Below are 22,485 nucleotides of genomic sequence, written 5' to 3' on the forward strand. Positions count from 1 at the left end.
TCTGGTGCCACATTTAAACAGCACATCACTAATGTTTGAAAAGAACTTCCTATGGCAATATGGTTATCAGAAATTCATTTTTAGCATCAAAAACCATGAGTGCACATCCACCCTAGGCCACACCTACCACCATCATGATCATAACTATTAATGTTAAAAATGTATATTGTGCTTCCCAGTGCCCAGGTGTCAAAGCAGCTTGTACAGGTACAAGATGCAAAATTTAAAACATAAATTAACTTTCAGAAATTTAAAGCCTCAGAAATTTAAAACCTCAGAAATGCAAACAAACAAAAAGATTCTAAAGCATCGGAGAAGTACTCATGATGCAAAACCCTCCTGAAATAAAACAGTTTTAACCAGACGTCCAAAATCAGCAGCGATGGTGCCTGTCTGACTTCTAGTGGCAAGGAGTTCCACAAGAGTAAGACTCATAAGACTGAAGGCATCTCTTCTTGTTGGCGAGAGTTGTGCTAACAGGACTCCCTCAGATGATACCAGTGATCGAATGGGGATGGCCAGGGTAAGGTGGCTGTGACCCATAATTTCAGAACACTGGTATCAGACATATACATGCCTAGCCTGTGCCCTGGGAGGAATAATTTAATGGTTGCTGCCATCAGCTTCCAGGGCAGGGATGGAAGCCACATTAGAGAAACAAACACAGAGAGATTGATGCTGTTAGACTCAGAAGCCAGCTTTAAACTAGTTTTAAGTATCTGGTGTACTCTATAAATCTTGCAAACCACTTTGCATACTAAGCAGGCAATGAAACACCCTGAATCACATCTGCCCTAGATACAAGGATTGTAAGCATCAGGAGGAGCCGACGAGTTTTTACAACTCAATTTGCAGTCTGATCTTCTTTGTAATTGCTTCTGGTCCTACTGTAGGTCAGATGGTTCTAGGTACCAAACAAACCTGAGATGGTAATTAGCACGTTGAGTCCTTCGAGCACATCCATCTGTTGGAACCGCCTCCTGGTTATCAATGAGTAAACTCTTCCTTGTCCGCTTCTGTCTAGAAGCCACAATCCATTCTCAGTCCCCACAAGCAAATTCACCCCTGTTAAAATATGGAAGAACACCAAAATCAGCGCAAGTAATCCTGACAATATAAAACCATCTAAAGGCAATTTGGACCACTTCCTCACTGGAGAGTGAATGGATGGAACAGCACTTTGGTTACTATATTGGTATTCAACAGCTCTTACTAAAGACAGGTGGGACCTGCAACGTAGCCTGGGAACACATTACTGCCTTTAAGCACTGCTAGGCTGTTTTCTCAGTTCCTGTGGAAGCTGGTTTTGGTGGGGAAGTGCATCAAAACACAGCATTTAATACTCATCAGAGAATCGTTGGAAGGGGTCACTGAGGGTCATCTAGTCCAACCCCCTGCAATGCAGGAATAATAATAATAATAAGTTATTATTTATACCCTGCCCATCTGGCTGGGCTTCCCCAGCCACTCTGGGCGGCTTCCAACAAAATATTAAAATACAGTAATGCATCAAACATTAAAAGTTTCCCTAAACAACTAAATCTTGGCTTCCGGAGGTGGCGCCAACGGCAATGGCGGTCTCCTTCTAAACTGGAGGGAGAAGCTCCGCGGAAAGTGGGTCTGTCCGCTACGGCGAAGCGGAGACCCTTTTGGAAATCACAGGCAGGGGAAGCCTGTGAACGTGGACTCGGCGGGCACCCTTAGCGCCCCCCGAATTGGCGAAGGAACCCCGCAAGGGGCTCCGGAGCGTAACGGGAGGTGCGGTGCTGAGAGTCAATTGCTCCTTCCGTGGGGTGAAGCTGCACAGCTGTTACTGGAGAGTGCTGACCTTTTTCCTGTGACAATTCGGCTGCTAAACAACTACCCGTGGGTAGGTGAAGCTTAAGAAATTGGGACTAAAGGAAGAAAAAAGGGATTAATTTGGCACTGAAGCGGGAAGGCGTAAACAGGAAGTCCGCCTTCCGGTTCTGTACACAGATCAAAGCAAAGACGCTTCTAAGCTAAGACCTGGAGAGCGGTGCTTTTAAAGCTCTAAATCCAAACGTCAAAGTGAAAGAACTCCCCCCCCCCAGGTTAGTGGAGGGGGGGAAGAGTGAAAAGTGACTTTATTTCTTCTGGGAAAAATAGAGACAATTATTTAACTCCTGGGAACGGACTGCCAGGTTCACTAGAACTGTTGCATTGAGAGTCGCACTATTTATAGACATTGTAACTTTTTTATGGTTAACTCTGCAAAGGAGATACTTGTTGAAGGTCTTCTCTGGACTTGAAACTGTTGCTTGTTTTTTTTGAGGGGACTTAAGAAAGTTGGGAAAGATTTTTTATTGTAACTTTAATGACTGCTACAGTGTCCCCCTAGTGGAACATTGAAGCTGTACACCCAGCTGGGGGATTTTTCCACTCTGGACTTTGGGGATTTTCCATGGCAAAATTTGGCCGTGGGAACGACCTTGATTCATAGACAAAAGTGTGATGATGGATAGGACAACAAGATCGGGCAAGGCCAGAGTCCAGCAGCCCAGTATAGTTTCCCAGCAACGCAGATCATCTGTTCCCGGCCCTCCTGTGACACAGGGGGAAGATTTTGCACAAGCTGAGTCAAAAGGAATGGCTTCAGAAGGGGATTTTACTTCTGTGTTAAATAAAATTTATGAAAAATTGGAAGGCCTAAGCAAACAAGTTACGGAACAATCAACCAAAATAGATAATCTGGGACAGAAGGTGAACTCCAATACAGAATCTATTGGAAAATTGCTGGAAGAATCTGCGTCTAATCGAAAAATAGCTGAGGAAGCAAAAGAAAAAGCAGTGGCTGTAGAGGAAGAAATAAAACCTATGTGCAAACAGATTGGGGATCATCAGTCACTTCTGTCTATGATTGAACTGAGGGAGAAACAGACCAATCTGAGGATCAGGGCAGTACCGGAACTTGAAAAAGATAACCTAATTGACTTTCTTACGCAGGAATTTGGAAAATTTTGGAATTTGGAGCTGGAGAAAGACTTCAAGATAGTAAGTGCGTTCAGACTTGGAAGAGGAGGGAGAAAAAACAGGGTGAGAGACTGTTTGGTTACCCTCCGAACGAAAGAAGAGAGAGATAAAATACTGAGTGCGCACTTCCAGAAAACTTTGGAGATCAACGACTCGAGAGTGGAAATTTTTAAGGATATACCGAAACATCTATTGGATCTTAGAACCAACTACGGAGATCTGGTGGCCCTACTGAGAAGAAACAGAATTGTTTTTAGGTGGGAATTCCCCCAGGGACTATCTTTTAACTTTAAAGGGAAAAAGTTCAAAATAAGATCAGTGGAAGATAAGGAAAAATTTTTGAGAGACCACGAGGAAGACCTGCAAAAAGAAGTATTAGAAGAGCTAAGAGCTTAAGATCAGGAGTACTAGACATAGCACCACCACCTTTGGGACTGGACAAACAAAAAAAAGCGGTACCACCGTCAGAACAAGAAGAACTTTTGGGAGCAGTTGGAGGAAAATAGAATAACCATATCATGTCTCTGCAATTATTAAGTTGGAATATTCATGGATTTAATTCCCCGGAGAAGAGGAAGAAAGTCTTTCATTTATTGAAAAAGGAACAATTGGACTTAATTTGTTTACAGGAAACTCATGTGATAAGGCTGCACAGGAAAGTACTGACTAATAAAAGATTGGGTCAAGAGTTTATTTCATCAGACAAGGTTAAAAAGAGAGGAGTTGTTATTTATGACAAAGAAAGCCTATCACCGAAATTTGTTTTTAAAGATGAACAAGGAAGATTTGTGGCAATTGAGATTCAATCACAAGGAGAAAAATTTTTGATTGTAGGAGTTTATGCACCAAATGAGGGGAAATCTGAATTCTTCAGGAAATTGCATGAGACATTGCTTGACTACATGGACTTTAACATTATTTTGATGGGAGATATGAATGGAGTGGTATCTACAAATATGGATAAGTTGCAGAGACAGGTTGTAACCAAAGATGGCAGACTACCAAAAACCTTTTTTGAACTGACTGACAGTATGGACTTGATTGACATTTGGAGAACCAAGAACCCCCTTGGAAGAGAGGGAACATTCTTCTCTGAAGCCAACATGATATGGACAAGAATTGACCAAATATGGATAACTAGAGGACTGGCACCTAAGATTCGAAAAGTGGAAATTTGCCCAAAAACTTGCTCCAACCATAATGCGGTGAAGATGGAGATGAAACTAACACCAATCGGTTCCTTCAGATGGAGGATGAATGACACCTTATTTAGAGATCAAGAGGTTACCAAGAAGGCCCAAAAAATCTTGAGAGATTACTTTGAGATAAATTTGAAAAAAGAGTAATCTGGGACGCAAGCAAAGCGGTCATGAGAGGGTTTCTGATTCAACAGAACGCAATAAAGAAGAGAATTCAAAATGAGAAAAAAGATAAAATCTTGGAAAAAATAAAAGAAGGAGAGAAGAAATTAAGAGCGAAACCAAAGTCGCAAGAGATTCTGAGAGAAATAAAGCTATATCAAGTACAATATATGAAAATGATAAATCAGGAAGTAGAATGGAAAATTAAGCAGATGAGACAAAAGACATTTGAATCGGCTAATAAATGCGGGAAACTGCTAGCCTGGCAGATGAAAAAAAGACAAAAATTAAACACCATTACAAATTTGGATGTGGAAGGAAAGAACATTCAGAATCCATTGGAGATTAGAAAGTGCTTCCAGAGATACTTTAAACAACTATACACACAAGGGCCACAGAAAGAGACTGATTTAGACCAATTTTTAAGAACAAATGGATTACAAAAAATCTCTCAAGAAAATAAGATAATGTTGAATCACAAAATTACAGAACAGGAGGTTGAAAGTGCCATCCAGAACATGCAGTTGGGTAAATCTCCAGGGCCGGATGGTCTTACCTCCAAATACTATAGATCTCTGAAAGACTGGTTAATTCGGCCACTAAAGGAGGTCTGTAATGAAATTTTGGAGGGGAAAAAGGCGCCAGAGTCGTGGAAGGAAGCTTACATTACACTTATACCGAAAACTGAGTCTGAAAAGACACAACTTAAGAACTACCGCCCCATATCCCTGCTTAATGTGGATTACAAAATTTTTGCTGATATCTTGGCTAATAGATTAAAAAAGGTATTAGTTGAAGAGATACATAAAGATCAAGCCGGCTTTCTCCCAGGTAGACATCTGTCTGACAATACGAGGAATATAATTAACATTCTGGAGAAGCTGCAAGTGAACATCAATACCAAAGCAGTTTTAATTTTTATAGATGCGGAAAAAGCTTTTGATAATATTTCTTGGAATTTTATGAAGAAAAATCTTCAGGGAATGGGGGTGGGCCAAGGGTTTGAAAATGGTATAAGTGCAATTTACTTAGAACAAAAGGCTAAGTTAATAGTCAATAATGTGATGACAGAGGAATTTAAGATAGAGAAAGGGACACGACAAGGCTGCCCAATTTCCCCATTGCTTTTTATTTTGGTTCTGGAGGTTTTGCTGAATATGATTAGAAGGGACCGTCTGATTAAAGGTATTCAGGTCGGAGCCAAACAATATAAATTGAAAGCTTTTGCAGATGACCTAGTTTTGACGTTACAGGAGCCAGAATCTAGTACGAAAAGAGTATTAGAATTGATTCAAGAATTTGGTCATGTGGCAGAATTTAAGCTGAACAAGTCAAAAACTAAAGTTCTTGAGAAAAACTTAACACCGATTGAGAAAGAGAGGTTTCAGAAGGAGACAGGTTTAACATTAGTTAAGAAAGTAAAATATTTGGGGGTTAATAAGACTGCTAAGAATTTAAATTTATTTAAAGATAACTATGAGAAATGTTGGATAGAAGTGAAAAAAGATTTGGAAGTATGGTCAAATTTGAAGCTTTCCCTGTTGGGTCGAATTGCAGCTATAAAGATGAATGTATTGCCAAAAATGTTATTTCTGTTTCAATCATTGCAAATTTTGGACAAGATGGACTGTTTCAAGAAGTGGCAGAGAGACATTTCCAGATTTGTCTGGCAGGGCAAGAAGCCTAGAATAAAATTTAAAATATTAACTGACGCAAAGGAAAGAGGTGGATTTGCCCTGCCAGACCTTAAAATTTACTATGAATCAGCAGCATTCTGCTGGTTGAAAGACTGGCTGCTTCTTGAGAACACAGACATTTTGGACCTAGAAGGTTTTAACAATGTTTTTGGATGGCATGCATATTTGTGGTACGACAAGGTTAAAGCACATAAAGCATTTAAAAACCATATTGTCAGGAAAGCATTGTTCAATGTCTGGATAAGATACAAAGATTTACTGGAAAATAAAACCCCAAAGTGGTTGTCACCAATGGAAGCGAAGGCTCAGAAAAAACTCAATATGGAGGCCAAATGGCCGAAATATTGGGAAATATTGGAACAAGAAGGAGACAAATTGAAATTGCAGAGTTTTGAGAAATTAAAAGATAATGTGCGAGACTGGCTTCATTATTATCAAATAAGAGAGGCCTATAATTTGGATAAAAAAATTGGCTTCCAGGTGGAAAAATCAAAATTGGAAACAGAACTGTTAGATCCCAAAACTAAGATACTTTCAAGAATGTATAACTTGCTGTTAAATGGAATACGCAGGATGAAACGGTTAAATCTGCTATGATCAAATGGGCACAAGATATTGGTCACAACATTATGTTTGCTGACTGGGAACAGTTGTGGACCACCGGTATGAAATTTACGGCATGTAATGCCTTAAGAGAGAATATTATGAAAATGATTTACAGGTGGTACATGACACCAGTCAAGCTTGCAAAAATATATCATTTGCCCGATAATAAATGTTGGAAATGTAAAGAAGATGAAGGTACATTATTTCACCTTTGGTGGACGTGTCCAAAGATTAAGGCTTTCTGGGAGATGATCTACAATGAAATGAAAAAGGTATTTAAATATACCTTCCTGAAGAAACCAGAGGCCTTTCTCCTGGGCATAGTCGGCCAATTGGTGCCAAAGAAGGACAGAACTTTCTTTATGTATGCAACAACAGCAGCAAGAATACTCATTGCAAAGTATTGGAAGACACAAGAGTTACCCACCCTGGAAGAGTGGCAGATGAAGGTGATGGATTATATGGAATTGGCGGAAATGACTGGCAGAATCCAAGACCTGGGAGAAGAGTTGGTGGAAGAAGACTGGAAGAAATTTAAAGACTATTTGCAGAAACACTGTAAAATTAATGAATGTTAAAATGATGTTGGATTGAAAATAAGTGGCATTAGCAACAAAGTTAAAAAGAATATGCAAAAATGAATTGATAATGGATGAAAATATAGAGCTATAATATGTTAAGATATAGAGTTAAGATAAATGAAAGAGGGTAAGGATTTGCTGATTTGATTATTTAAATGGGAATACAAAAAGGGGAGGTGTGAGGAGGCCAAGGAAACAAGCAAATGAGTTTAAAGTTACAAAAAACGGATTTGTTTTTAATTCTTTGTTATCTATTTGTTTTTTGTACTTCGTATTTTTATTCTTCTTTTTTCTTTTTTATGTATGCTCTCGTTTTTGTATCTTTTTCTTTCTATATGACTTTTTTCTATTTTGTAAACCTATGTTTTTGTAAAACCTCAATAAATATCTTTTTTTTAAAAAAATAAACAACTAAATCTCAACTAAGATCTCAACTAAAGCATCCAAGACAGATGGCCATCCAGCCTCTGCTTGAAACCCTCCAAGGAAGGAGTGTCCACAACCTCCCAAGGGAGTCCGTTCCACTGCTGAAAAGCTCTTACTTCCTGATGTCTAGTCAGAATCTCCCTTCTTGTAACTTGAAATGGCAGGACAGATATGGATGCAGCTAATGTTGTGTGCATGCCGCTTCCCAAACCAGCAGCAAGAGTGCACTGGATGCAGATTCAATGGGAGTGTGTGCACGGCCTTAATGTTGCAGTGTGTGGCCTGTTCCTATTCAGGGTGCCAGCCAGCCAGCCAGCTGACCAGCTGTGACCTTTCCTAGAATGCTCCATTCTCTTCCCCCCTTCTTGCCATCTCAATAGAGAGCATTCCATGGTCACTGAGTATGCTCAGTCCTCATTAGACTGTTTGGAGGCTGTTCTACTCCGCCCCCAAATGATTTTGATTGGGTTTCGATAACAACAAGAAAAGCAGTGTTAACAAAAACTGAACTAAGCTAGCAGAGACATCTTATCATATGGGTCTCACAATGCACATATTGTGAGTCAAACTACTCTTTGTCCATTTGAGTCATTTCCTCCCCTTAGTAAATCTCTCATTTGTCCATCAGGAAAAGGGCACTTTTAAAATATAACCCGTCCACAGATTGACGACTCGAGTTGTTGGAAGTTCTAGTAAATTCCGATTCTTATTGACATATGCCAGAAAAGGCATCCAAATCACATCAGATTAGTGATTTTTCTGCCACCCCTCCAATTACTGTTTGCTATTTTTCTGCCATCCGTCTAATCATACTATTGTGGTATGTCAGCCTTTCAAAGAAGGCCAAGACTTGGATATTATCTAGCTACCCTTTGGCCATAAATCCTGTTTTCCGGTGACTTGCCAACTCAGTATGTGCTGCCGCAAACAATAGTGCTACCCTACTGATTCTTAGAGAACTCTACAAGAGGTTCAAGCCTTGATCCCCCTCCTAAAGTATTTAGAACCTTGGGGTTCCCCTGGGCCTGCTGGTGCCCCACTGTTGTGCATGGGCATTCTGGTTTTGGCTATATTAGTATATTCAGTGAAAGTTTCATTCAGAGGTAGCATGCCAGGGAATAACCCCTGCTGTGGGGCAGATGTGGGGTGGAGCAATCTGTCCTCATGTTCTGCTTTGTGGGCATCTGGTCGGCTACTACTGTACTAGAATCAGGGTCCTGGACTAGATTGTTTGCTGCACTGATCCTGCAGGAGTCTATGTTTGTTTTTTGTTTATATTTATTTAATTTGGGTTGGGTTTTTTTGTGGGGGGGGGGGGAGATTATTTGCATTTCTCTAAAAGGGTGGCACTGTGAGTTAAACCACAGAGCCTAGGACTTGCCAATCAGAAGGTCAATGGTTCGAATCCCCGCGACGGGGTGAGCTCCCGTTGCTCGGTCCCTGCTCCTGCCAACCTAGCACTTTGAAAGCACATCAAAGTGCAAGTAGATAAATAGGTACCGCTCTGGCGGGAAGGTAAACAGTTTTTCCATGCGCTGCTCTGGTTTGCCAGAAGCGGCTTAGTCATGCTGGCCACAGGACCCGGAAGCTGTACACCGGCTCCCTCAGCCAATAAAGCGAGATGAGCGCCGCAACCCCAGAGTCGGCCACGACTGGACCTAATGGTCAGGGGTCCCTTTACCTTTACTAAAAGCATTTAATAGGGACCAGTTTACCTACGAGACTGCCTTACTCCACATGCACCCAAATGACAGATCAGTGGAATTGGCATTGCAGGTGCCAAATAATACCGTTTCTGCATTTCTAAGAACTCATTTAGTGTGGCATCACTTGCACTTTGGAACTCCCTGCCTATTGAGATCAAGCTGGCGCCTTCACTGTACTCTTTTTGGCGCCTGCTAAAAGTATATATTCATGTTTAGATAAGCCTACCCAAATTCTTAGAAACACTGGTGTGAATTTTAATCTGTTTTAGTATTTTAACTTCTTGCATGTTTTAATGCATTGCCATGTTTCCTGATTTTATAGTTTTATCTTTGAGGGTGTTCTTTTTGTTTTTTTTTCTACAATCAAGCAGTGTGTAAATTTTGTTAAACAAACAAACAAACAAACAAACAAACAACTTAATATCTAAACATCTCCAAATGGCATGTAAAAATGATATGAAACAATCAAAGTGCCATAAAAGCTGCAAAACGACACTATGAAAACAGATTTTAAAAAGTAAAAAGATGATTTCAGAAAAAGTAGGGTTCAATTTCATAGGTCAGGAATAGTCTAGGCAGAAAGAGATGCCTTCACAAGATGTCTGAAGCAACTGATGGACGATGCTTCATGAATGACATTCCACAGAGCAGAGACAACGACATAAAATTCCAATTTTTGGGTCATCGCGCAGTGATAATCCATAGAGTGATGGCCTAAGTCAAGACCCAGGGGGAGCAGGCAATATGTGGCATTTAAGGCTTACGTCTGTCATCCCAACCCATGAACCTAGGATTAAGTACCACTGACTTCAATAGGACTTACTTCTGAGTAGGCATGGTTAGGATTGCTCTGCCAGTTAGCTTTTGTGGGGAGAGAAGGGCCCATTGCAAGGTAACAACTTTTGAGTTCCCATAGATTTGTCATGAAATGTCACTTGGAGTGGGGTAGCCACTCTAGAGAAACATCCTAAGAAGTTAAACAAGACTTTCAAAATTTCTCTGGGTGAGACCCTCAAGTATCTGTCTACAGTTAAATTGTTTTCAAGCCAGAAGAAGTGCTGAGGGGACTGCGGATTCGAGCTGACACCCAACGGGCGAGGCTTCCATTTGGTTGCCATGTTTGATAAGCTTTCTTATCGAAGTGTTCCTGGCGGAAATAATGAGATGGCATAAGGTATTACGCAGCACAAAAAAGAGAGAAAAAGCAGTGGAATGCTAGCAATGGGCTGGTAAGAACATAGCGTTCTCCACCTCAGCACACATATCATTACCAGCTTTGCTATGGTGCTCTGTTCTTAATTTAAAATCTTGGCCTCCTCCAAACATACATCACATGAAACCCAGAGAGCTGTAAACTGTAAATCTACATTTCCTGGGATAATTTCTTCCGGCATTTCATTCATTTATTTTGTTTCTCATTTAAGGCTCGAATCAAGGCAGGAGGTGTGGGTAAAATATTGTATCAGCTCCATGGAGCTTGTCGGCGTGCTGTCTGGTGTCAGGAAGATGGAAAATTAAAGCTGATGGGGAGCAAAGGCATCAATAATGAGGATGGATCTTTAAGTGACAGGCAGTGCAGTCCATCCAGCATTTTGGTATATCACACTCAGATGTAGGAAACTGGGCTTCATGTCAAGGCCAGCTCAGAGGCAGAGAATTGCACTGAGGATCATAGTACATTCTAAGACCAATGGTAGCTGAGATGCACTGGTGGACGCCACAAGGCTGCGATCCTGCAAACCTTCCAACACCCCTTCCAGGATTTCTGTTGCAGAGTGTTCTCCACTTTAGAAAGTGATGGGCTCAAGTTACTGCCCAGGACAGAAAATGTACTGGTATCACAAGACCTCCCATCTCTGGGCATGACTTGAGAGGCAGAAAGAAGCAAAAAACTGACACATGCTCTAGACCATGTCCCTACTGATGCTCCAGAAATGGGTAAGACTGGGTTACGAAAACTCAGTTGCTACCTAGCTGTTGCTTGAGCAACATCTCCTTTTGGACAGTTTCTCTGATGCTTTAGTGCACTTTGTATTGAACCTGATCTTGCCTTGCTAGTAAGTGCTCCAGCTGTATTCAAGGACACCCCAACAATCAGGCTGAGCAGGAACGGGGCAATTTACTGAATGGGAACAGAAACAGGACTGCAATACCTCAAGGACCGCCTCTCTCCCATATAAACCGTTCTGGACTCTGTGTTCACCCTTCTTTGTGTGCCTCTTCCATGAGAGGTCCAGAAGGTGGCAACATGAGAACGGGCCTTTTCTGTGGTGGCTCCCTGTTTGTGGGATGCCCTCCCCAGGGAGGTTCGCCAGGCACCTTCATTATATATATTTTAGGTGCCAGGTGAAAACGCTCCCTTCTAACCAGGCCTTGGGTTGATGAATATTTCAAATGTGTCTGTGGGAAGGGGGAGGTTATGGCTTTGCTGTTGTGTTTGAATTATTTACTTGTTTCTATCCGGTACTTTATTCTGTGAACCGTCCTGTGGCCCTTTGATGAAGAGCAGTATATAAATCTCACAAGTAATAATAGCAACACTGGCTACACTGACTGGCAGCAGCTCTCCAGGGTTTCAGGTGAAAGTCTTTCCCAGTCCTACCTGGAGTCCTACCTATGATCATGCAAAGTAAGTGCTCTTCCAGGGTGCTTTGGCCCTTCCCCCTATATTTTTAAAGATCTGAACAAGCCTCTAAGAACCTCAAAATCGCAAGCCATCTATTCCTGCTTCAGATAAACCTTCTTACCCCACAACGCGGAACACAAGATCTCAGAGTTGAACTTCTTTTTGTATTTGCGGATTTCCGGGCTGTCACTCTGTGGGCGGATATTGGTGGGGTTCACGTTGACAACGGAGCCTTTCCTTGCGTTTTGCCTGCTGGTGGGCTCTGGTTTCACACTGGATGCTGGGGAAGAGAAGCAGAGGGTTTTTATAAAATGATTATTATGTTTTCTTGCACAACACATGGCTTGTGAGGCAACTGTGCCCCACACTCTATGTGTGCCCCTCATGAAAGCAGGATTTCTAATCTCTTTTTGAATGACATCTAATATGTCACATCCACAATATACATTTAACGCACATTGCTTCCCCCAAGGCATCCAGGAAGCCACAGCTTTGTGAGAGAGCATTTGCTTTAAATTTATGGTGTGGATGTGACCTAAGGGCCAGACCGCAAGTGATGCTATTCATTTGCATTTAATGTGCACATTTTAAAAATACAAATAGCAACTACTGGAAGGAGCCTGATAATGTTTAGGATCAGAACAGGTGGGGTACAGGGAGTTTTGTCAGTCTTGACAAAAATCATTCCTTTGAAGCAACTATTTGCATGGTATTCCCTATGCAATGACATCCCATATTGGCACCAGTAAATGTGACAGACCAGTGTATTCCCCCCAAAGAACAAAGAATTATCTAAGTAAATAAGGTGCTTGCCTGCTGGGAGAAGGTCACTGGAGTCTGCCTTCTACCAGGCGAATTTGCAGGTCACAGAAAACCACACATAATGGTTTACCATTCATGGTTCACTTGAATAAACCATGAATGGGAAGCCAAAACCGAAGTTTGGCTTGGAGCGGAGGTGGATTAGAGTAGTGCGACCAGTTCTGCCGCACTGGGCACTGGGCCTAGGGAGTTCTCCGGAGTGTTGCAACTATGATGTAGTGAATTGAGCAGAACAGTAGGCAGGAGGTGGAAGGGGCATCAAATTTTGGCCTTGCATAGGGTGATGCATAAATTTGAAAGACCCAAGTCTACCCTTGCTTGGAGTGGAGCAAGCCATGATCCTTATAAGGCTAAGACAGGGATTCGGATGGGTGACTATGTCAATTTCAGTTTCTCCCAGTTTCTCATCTTTCTAATCTTAAGCCCAGTTCTCTGCATTTCCACATCAGTTTGTGATTTAAAAGACAACATTTCAGTTTAGTCCTGATATACACCTTTTTGTATGCATTTTTGCCTAACGTACATATTTTTCTCAAAGCAATTTCCACCATATGTAGTGCCTTTTTGTACGTCCTTTTCACTAATATATGCATTTATATGCACACTTTTGTTGTTCATATGTGTATTTTTGTACACATTGCTTGACTGGAGTCCTGGTTTGTAAAATTTGGAGAAGGGCACATTATGAAGGATGTCTGTGCTTTGGTTCATGCATCGTTTCAGAAAGTGCAAATTAGGTAAGTTCATCTTTAGATGTGCAACCAAACTCAATTTCTCCCTTATCCCTACTCAGGAATTGCGGTTTGTTCCACTAGTGCCAGGGGAGAAGCAAAGTAAGTCACCTGATTATGGAAAACCATTGCGCTTCATTTACAAGCGAATGCTACCATTGAGGACTAGCTCCCTGCCATGCAGGTAGCGCTGACCCAGGGCACCAGCATAGGTCAGCCAAGGCTGAACACCTGGATAAGTGGAAAGCCAGGAACAGGCTATCTCCGTCACCTGTATGTCCCCCTGGACTCCAGCACGGGCACAACCCCCTCTCAGGGGTTGACCAAACCATCGAGTCACTGGATTCTTTTAATGGAATACCCTTCACATAGGGATGGCGAGAGCGTTCTCCCATCCCTATCACTTGAACCAGAGCCTATTTGCAACCTTACAAGTTGTGACGATTTGCTAAGCGGCAGGCGAAACCCAAATGGCAACAGCCAATCAGCCAAGTGGGGGAAATTCCTGCCGTGCCCCTGTCCCAATGACAGATGACACACGATGGCATAGTAAGGTCAAGCGCAAAGCCCTAAAAGTAGGGAGAGGTGGGCGGGTGTTCCGAATGCATGCACCGAAAGAGAAAGTTCTGGGTTATGTGCATGGGCATAAATAGGTCCCTCAATCCATTTGGACTGCGCCCCATTGGCCAGATTACACCCAGCACTGAGGGACCTGCCAATCGGGTGTTGTGGCTGACCAATCTTACTCACGCACAACAAAGGTGGTCAGTCTCCAGGTCTCTCCGCCACACATGCCCTCTTTAAGGGAGGACACTATTTCCCTCCTCCCCTCCAAAAGAGGCAAATATGGCATGTTCTGCAATTAAAGCAACTGTACTCACGAGAACCACAGTTTGGTCCAGTTGGACTTGAAGGAGGTGACATTTGTAGAAGCCTAGGATCTATGAATGATGTGAATGATGTCGTAGATGAGGAACTATTTTTTGAGGGAGTGTTGTTAGTGCTCGGTGCCTAAAATGGAAAAAAAAATTAAGATGAAACAAAGGAACTTAATCACAACTGACTGCATTGATGGTGCTACATGTATACTATACGGTGACCTTTCCCAGCCTTGGACCCCCAGATGCTGTTGGACTACAACTCCCATCATTCTTAAGACAGCAGAACTGGCAGTCAGGGATGATGGGAGTTGTAGTCCAACAAGATCTGGAGGCCCAGGGTTGGGACAGGCTGCTGTCTCTGGGATGGATGGTTCTACTTCAACACCCTCCTTAAAAAAAACCCAAACGAAACTAAAACCTTGCTTTGAAAGTGATACCACAACTTAATTACAGTGGTACCTCGGTTTACGAACTTAATCTGTTCCGGAAGTCCATTCTTAAACTGAAGCTGCACTTTCCCTAATGAGGTCTCCCACCACCGGTGCCCTTCCACCATTTGGATTCCATTCCTAGACTGAGGTAAAGTTCATAGACTTCTGTTTTTGTGGAAGTTCGTAACCCAAAGAGTTGGTAAACAGGGCTGTTCGTAAACTGAGGTACCACTGCAGAGCTTATGCACGTTGCATTCTACTGGGTTGCTGCACTAAGGTACCCTGCGGCCAATGCTACTAGAAAGCCACCTAGGCTGTGAAGAAGAAAGTGTGGTAATATGGGAAGGAGCAGTAGATCTGACCAGAGTCCTAGTTGAGTGGACTTCCGGGTTAGCGCCATCGGCGAAATGGCGGAGTTCCTCCGACCGGAGGAACTGTCTCCGTGGAAACTGGGTCTACCCGCCGCGGCGAAGGTGGGGACCCGCTAGAAATCCCAGGTGGAAGAAGCCTGGGAACGTGGGGTTCGGCAGAGCACCAGGAGCGCCTCCCCTATTCGCGGGGAACCCCATTTTGGGGCTCCGGAGCGAAGGAGGGTGATCGGCGCGGTGCTGCGAACTGACTGCTATTTTCACGGAGGGAAGCCGCATTGCCATTGCCGGAGAGTGCTGACTTTTTCCTGTCGACAATTGGATTCTAAACAAGTACCCGTGAGTAGAAACGGAAAATTGGATCAAGAAATATTTTAATTTGGCACCGAAGCGGGAAGGTTCAAAACAGGAAGTCCGCCTTCCGCTTTCTGTAAATAGACTGAAGCAAAAATCTTGTAAGCTAATAGCCTGGAAAGTCGCTTTACAAAGGTCGAAATTTCCTTCATTTATAACCATTAAAACCCCCTTGGAAGCAGGAGAAAAGGGGGGCAAATTAAACTGTTCAAGCCTGCTGGAGAGGGAGTAAAGGAGAATAAGTTTCCACCGTCTCAAACCTGGGAACGGGGTGCCAGAGACAGAAATTATCGGAGACGTTCATTGACTGTGAATGGAACATTTTGACAGATAGCAAGAAAAAAGAGAAACAAATTGATTCCACTGCTGCCTGTTGCATTCTAAAGAAACAAAGTATTTGAAAACTGAAAGTAACTTTCTTTTGTTGGACATGATTTAAAAAGATGGACACAAATAGAAATTGTATCCTCTAGAGAGAGCTTGTCAAATTGTTGCTGCAGTTTACTTGGGGATTTCACAGCTGCGAGATTAACATCATGGGACCAGACTGTGATCTTGAATAAAAATGTGTTTGGAAGAAGTCCTGGTGCTTGCTTTTTTGCAAGACAAGTGCTTTGCTGGAGCAGTTGCATGAGAAGGTGGATTTGATGAATTAGAAGTTGGATTTGATGACTGTTGCAACTAGTGAATGTGGACAAATAGGGAATATTGACATAGAAATTATACAGGGACCAATCCAGGAAACTGGTTCGACTGGGCAAATGCAAGGGCAGATAATAATGGAGGAAGCTACGGTGCTACCTCAAGCAACACAAATGGTGAGACCCGAGGCCCTGCAGGAGTATAAGCCGCTGTTTTGGAAGAATGAACTTGAATTAGGCCTGAAGGAATCTGGAGCTGAGGAGGATCTCAACTTTGGAGAGATTTTAAAATATGCTGTTAAAGATCTTTTGGATTATATTGATGACTGTGGGGAGTGGGACTGTGGGGAATGGGCTGGTTTGACGTGGGGAGATGGACATGAGTATGGATGGAAATTCCCCGGAGACCTACTCCCTAAGGAGAAAGGAAAGAAACAAAAGACAAGGAAAAGTGCAAGCATAAACAAGAAGAAAAAGATCTGCAGAAGGGACATGGAAGAGACTTAAGAGCCTTGGATATCAGACTACCAGGTTGATGGACTAGATGGAATTGGATAATAAGGACTGACACAACCCGAGACCAGGAAGAAGGGATGTTGGATGAGAACTGGAAGAGTCTATAAAGAAAAATTTTTATTTTGGGAATTAGTGTAAAATTAATGAATATTAGGGAGGATGTTGGAATGAAATTGTCTGGCTTTAGCAGAAATGATATAAGGATAAATAAGTATTAAGTTTTTAAGTTTTAAGGTATTTTACGGTATTTTATGCTAAGATAAGGTTAAGGTATTTTATGGTAAGATAAGGTTAAATAAAGTAAGGTAAATTGAACATCAGAATATGGTGAAAGATGGATAGGATGTATAGAGTTAATTAATTGGTTATAAGATAAAATATAGAAAGGGTTTGCTGAAACAATGACTGAATCAGGATACAAAAAAAGGGAGGTGTGAGGAAGTCAGGGAAATAGGCAGATGAAAGATAGGATATGGAATGACTGATTTGTTTTTAACTATTTTTATTTTTATTTTTCTGTATTTTGTATCTTTTTGTCTTCTTTTTTTCTTTTTTTTATATTTTTGTATTTCCTCTGAAATTTTAATAAATATTATTATATTAAAAAAAACACAGAGTCCTAGTTGAGTGAGTAGTAGAGTCTGGCCCACTGCTCTGAAACCCCTTCCAGACATCCAGTAAGACTGGATACTTATCAGGGCTCTGGAATGGAAGGTGTGCAGAAGTTCCAGCTGGGGTAGCTCTGTTGGTAGAGCATGTGGCTCTTAATTTCAAGGTGATGGGTTCAAGCCCCATGTTGGGCAAATAGATTCCTGCATTTAGACTAGATGATCATTGTGGTGCTTCCTAACTCTACATTTCTGTGATTCTCTGATTCTAGAAGGTGGAAGTGGATCTAACTATTAGAAATCTGGATGATTAGAAGTGGATTGTACTCTAAAGCTTCATTGGAAAGGAAAACAAAAACAAAGGGTAAATAAATCTAGTTCTTTCACATCTATAAAAATTATACAGCAATAACATGTGTTGGGCAGGTTATTTCTCTTCACCACTACACAGACACCCATGATTCACCATTAAATCTCCCTTCCAAAACAGCTGAAAGGAGAAGACTGAAGTAAATGAACATAAATGCTTTCCTTTAATTTGGAACGTATAACAACCTCAAGTAACTGGCACAGCCTCCCTGCAGATCCATAGCAATGCAGACCAAAACTTCTGGCAAGATGCAATGGAATGCTAATGGCCAATATCTATCACCCCTCAGGATAAAACAGAGTTACTACAGGGCTTCAAAATATATGACATTTTAGACACTGCTGGACATCTAAAACTAACAACATCATCAACAACTCAATAGTCACGTTGTGCGACATGCTCACATAACTTGCGCAGCATGTGCATAATATGCCAGGCGACATGTGCAAATGATGTCAGCAAGTCATGTGGAATATACACACAGCATGAGCATGTTGCAAGGCGGTGACGTCAGCACATTGGTGGTGCTAGTCCCCCTCAATCACAGGGTCAAGCCAGCGCAACTGTCCTGAGATAAGAATTTTTGCACACAACTTCTCCTATTACACATTTTTGCAAGGCATTTCCCCTAGTAGTTTTGTATGTTATTTTCATTACAATGTGCATTTTTTGTGTGTATACTTTTTTGATTGGAGAACTGCATCATATTATTCAGAGAAGTTTGAATCTCAAAAGAAGGACTGCATTTCAGTTTGTTTATTGTCATAATATGTGACATTTACCTTGTTGGGAATAGGCTGGCTCTGAGGTTCCGGAAAGTGGTTCTGAGCAACTTTCAGCTGGTTTGCTGAACAATTCGAAACCTGGCTCTGTTGCAACAGGTCTGGGAGAAGATAGTTTTGGTTGCTCATGCCCCAGAATCGTTCCTGAGAACTGCAGCTGAGCTTTCCTGCGACACAACCCTGCACACAACGACAACTTTTTAAGAGCTGTTCTGTGACCAAAGTCAAGCTATTCTCCCCTCCCTTCCTCCCAGCATGCAGCGCTGCTCACTTGTGGTAACACTTATGGTAACAAATGCTGGTGAATGTTGGAAGTCCAAATCTCTGTAGTACATCACAGCTAATGAAAATCAGATTATGGCAGGAAAGTCAGCGCATCAGGAAAAAAATGTAATAAAATAAAATGACACTGGAAATGGGATTCTGATGGATGGGAGCTGCTTAAAGGACACTAGTAATGCTCCATGTTTATACAGTGAAGTTCATCTTCAAAGCACTTCGCAAATGATATCTAATCCATCCTCTCAGGCCCCCATGACACAGAGCCAAAGAAGCATTAGCATTCCAGCAGCAGGGTAATGAGGTGGAGTCTCTTTAAGAAGCCAGCATCAAAACTAGAAGAAGGGTGAATTTCAGAGATTGCTTCACCTTGCAAGTGCGCCTCTTACGATCTTCTACTAGGGAAGCTCTACCCACAACCCCTTTCTTCCAGATGAAGCCAGAAAGGTGGCTAGGAGGAGGAGGAGGACCTTTTTATTTGGCAGTGGTGCTGAGGTTTGGTAAAGGTAAAGGCAGTGGCGTAGCGTGGGTTGTCAGCACCCGGGGCAAGGCAAGTAATTTGCGCCCCCTAACCCGTGGATTTGCGCCCCCTAACCCTAACCCCCAGATGTTGTGCCCGGTGCGGCCGGCCCCCCCTGCACCCCCCACGCTACGCCACTGGGTAAAGGGACCCCTGACCATTTGGCTTACAAACAATAAATGACAATGACATGATAGAACATCACAAATGCAACATGAAGCAGACAACATTAATCTTATGTACAGGATTAGTCTCCATGAGGCTGAGCCTCAGTGCTGGGAGAACGGCTGAGTTTTGCTTCACTTTCAAAGCGTCTCTACTTATCCCTACATTCCAAGCAGAGATCTTCGTTTAAAAACAAATTCTTAGTCAGTTTTGTAATAAATCGGCTTATAACCGTGATTCATGAAGCTGGTTCCTCCACTGAGAATATATGTGCTAAAGGTGGGGGAGAAAAGACAGGGTAGGACCACAACCAGCAACTGGAATACTGGAAGATGCTGTTTTCAACAAGAAAAAAGGAAAGGAGCAGAAGTGGAAACCAGACCTGAAGTCCTACCCTCTGATCTGAAAACCCAGGTCCTTGGTTCCAGATGGTAGGAGTAGGTGGGCTCACTATTGGGGGTTTTCCTGCATAGAATTGGTTAAAAATACATTTCACTGCCAATGTGTTTAGCACTGCAACATGTGAGCAGATTTGAAGGCTCAGCCCTAGGAAGTATTATCATGACATAAATTTGGGAGTACTGCAGAGTCTTTTGGTCTCAGGACTGATCCTGCTGATGGCTTCACTCACTGCCGTTTGTTTATTTGAAATACTCAAAATCTTTCCAACAACTGCTCAAGATAGCTCACAGCATCTATTTAAGACCATTTCATTCAGCAAAGACAAACCTAAAGCTGAAAACATTTTTTTAAAAAAAACTTTAAAAGAACATAAAGTTGTACCTTGGATCTTAAATGCCTTGCGACTCGAACGTTTTGGCTCCCAATTGCCGCAACCCCAGAAGTGAGTGTTCTGGTATGCGAACATTCTTTGGAAGCCGAACGTCCAATGCAGAGCCGGATTTAGGTTTGATGAGGCCCTAAGCTACTGAAGGTAATGGGGCCCTTTATATGTCCAGCTGTCCTTTGTCAACAACAAATTGCCACTGTTTTTTGTGTTGAATATATGCTACATGGTAATTTATGGACCTCATAGGTATCTAAAGCCGTTTGCACATAACAAATAGGAGCCTGCAGAACACAAAACACTCTTGCTGTATTTTGTTTTTTATCTTCTATTTTGGCAATGTACATCCAGGGGAGGCAGCCAACTTTTGGAGCAATATTTTATCCCCCCTGCTCTGTGAAGTCATCCTCTTAGAAGCACTTGAGCTTCCCATTCCTGGTTCCTAGGAAATTGGGGGAAGTCAGCTGTAGGTTCTCCTCTCTGTTCTAAAAAGCAGGTGTCTTCCCCCAAAGGATCCTGGGAATTGTAGTTTGTTAGGGCTTCTGGGATTTGTAGGTCTGTGAGGAGGAGGAGGAGGAGGAGGAGGAGGAGGAGGAGGAGGAGGAGAAAAAGAAGAGTTTGGATTTGATATCCTACCTTTCACTCCCCTTAAGGAGTCTCAAAGTGGCTAACATTCTCCTTTCCCTTCCTCCCCCACAACAAACACTTTGTGAGGTGAGTGGGGCTGAGAGACTTCAGAGAAGTGTGACTGGCCCAAGGTCAGCCAGCAGCTGCATGTGGAGGAGTGGGGAATCGAACCCGGTTCACCAGATTACGAGTCCACCGCTCTTAAGCACTACACCACACTGGCCTCTCTGAGAGGGAATCTGCAATGCCCAGGATCATTTGGGGGATGTCATGTGCTTTAAATGCTCACTGGATGCACTTTAAATCAGAGGATCCTAGAATTGTCGAGTTGCGAGGGACCCCGAGGGTCATCTAGTCCAACCCCCTGCAATGCAGGAATCTCAGCTCAAGAACCCATGGCAGATGGCCGTCCAAGCTCTGCTGAAAAACCTCCAAGGAAGGAGAGTCTTACCGCCTTCCGAGGGATTTCCTCCCACTGTCAAACAGCTCTTGCTGTCAGAAAGTTCTTCCTGGAGTTGGAATCTCCTTTCTGGTCACTTGAAGCCATGGCTTCAGGTCCTGAGGGCCTCTGGAGCAGGAGAAAACAAGCTTCCTCCCTGTGACGCCCTTGAGATATTGACAGGGCTCTCATATCCATGTACGGAGGGACAGGGAGCAAAACATCTCTCTCCCCCCTTTCCCCACCCCATGCAGAATGGCAAGGGGTCTGTGCATCCGGCAGGTAAGAAGGTGGTGGGAGTGTGGAGCCCAGCCAGGGGCTGGCAGTGGACAGGATCCTTGCACTGCCGGGGGTTGGACTAGATGACCCTTGGCATCCCTTCCAACTCGACCATGCTAAGATTCTCTCGAGCAGCTAAAGGAACGGGCGGGGGAGCAAGGTGCAGAAGGGGAGGCACAACGACACACCCCAACAGCCCCCTCTGGCCTGACCCACGGTGGCCTCATCCCAGCACACTTTGACCCCCCTGGTTTTAGTTTTCTTCATTCAGCTGCCGGACAACCCAGCAGCCTGGCCCCTGTTTGCCCACTGATGTCACGAAGTGCTGCTTTGCAAGCAAGCCTTATAGTGCCCTGCAAGGGGGATGCCTGTCAGATGACAGTGAGAGTTGGTAGAGAAAGATGGATTCTCAAGATAGGAGGCCTAGAGGAGATGAGTGGCAATATTATTATTGTGAGGTGATGCTATTACAATTCCAAAGGGAATGTCAAGCAGGGAGGGAGGGGGAAGAGAGAGAGTGGAATTCTGGTAGAGACGGAAGATGGAAGGAGGCTTGGAAAGGGAGTTTGAAGGGGGGGCAGGTGAGAGTCGGTTGAAAGCGGTTGGTTCTAGAAGGGGGCACGAGGGGGGGGGCTGAAGCTGAGCTGGACTTAGAAGCAGAGCACAGCCACCATTGCTCTCAGCATGTGGCCATTCAGTGCTGAAAAAACGGGGTCTCTCCCAACTTGGAGGCAAGAGGATTTTCTTAACTCAGGTGAGCCATGGAGCCAGGGCTTGGCTTGTACAGAAATAGTACCTTAGGTTAAGAACTTTGCTTCAGGATGAGGACAGAAATTGGGCGGCGGCAGTGGGAGGCCCCATTAGCTAAAGTGGTACCTCAGGTTAAGAACA

The 22,485-nt window shown here is 43.1% G+C and overlaps 1 protein-coding gene across 3 annotated transcripts in view; it reads right to left on the reverse strand.

Moving 5' to 3' along the window:
• Positions 1–22,485, reverse strand: part of NRK (Nik related kinase) — a 132,608-nt gene that overhangs the window by 32,164 nt on the left and 77,959 nt on the right. For all 3 annotated transcript variants that reach the window (XM_083595685.1, XM_083595686.1, XM_083595687.1), the window contains 4 exons: positions 18,499–18,678; positions 14,429–14,558; positions 12,116–12,274; positions 922–1,065 (listed from right to left, as the gene is read on the reverse strand). In XM_083595685.1, the coding sequence (XP_083451811.1) occupies positions 922–1,065; positions 12,116–12,274; positions 14,429–14,558; positions 18,499–18,678 (613 nt within the window). The remainder of the gene's footprint in view (positions 1–921; positions 1,066–12,115; positions 12,275–14,428; positions 14,559–18,498; positions 18,679–22,485) is intronic.

This window comes from Podarcis filfolensis (genome assembly GCF_964270895.1).
Source record: "Podarcis filfolensis genome assembly, chromosome: Z".
Classification (NCBI taxonomy): domain Eukaryota; kingdom Metazoa; phylum Chordata; class Lepidosauria; order Squamata; family Lacertidae; genus Podarcis; species Podarcis filfolensis.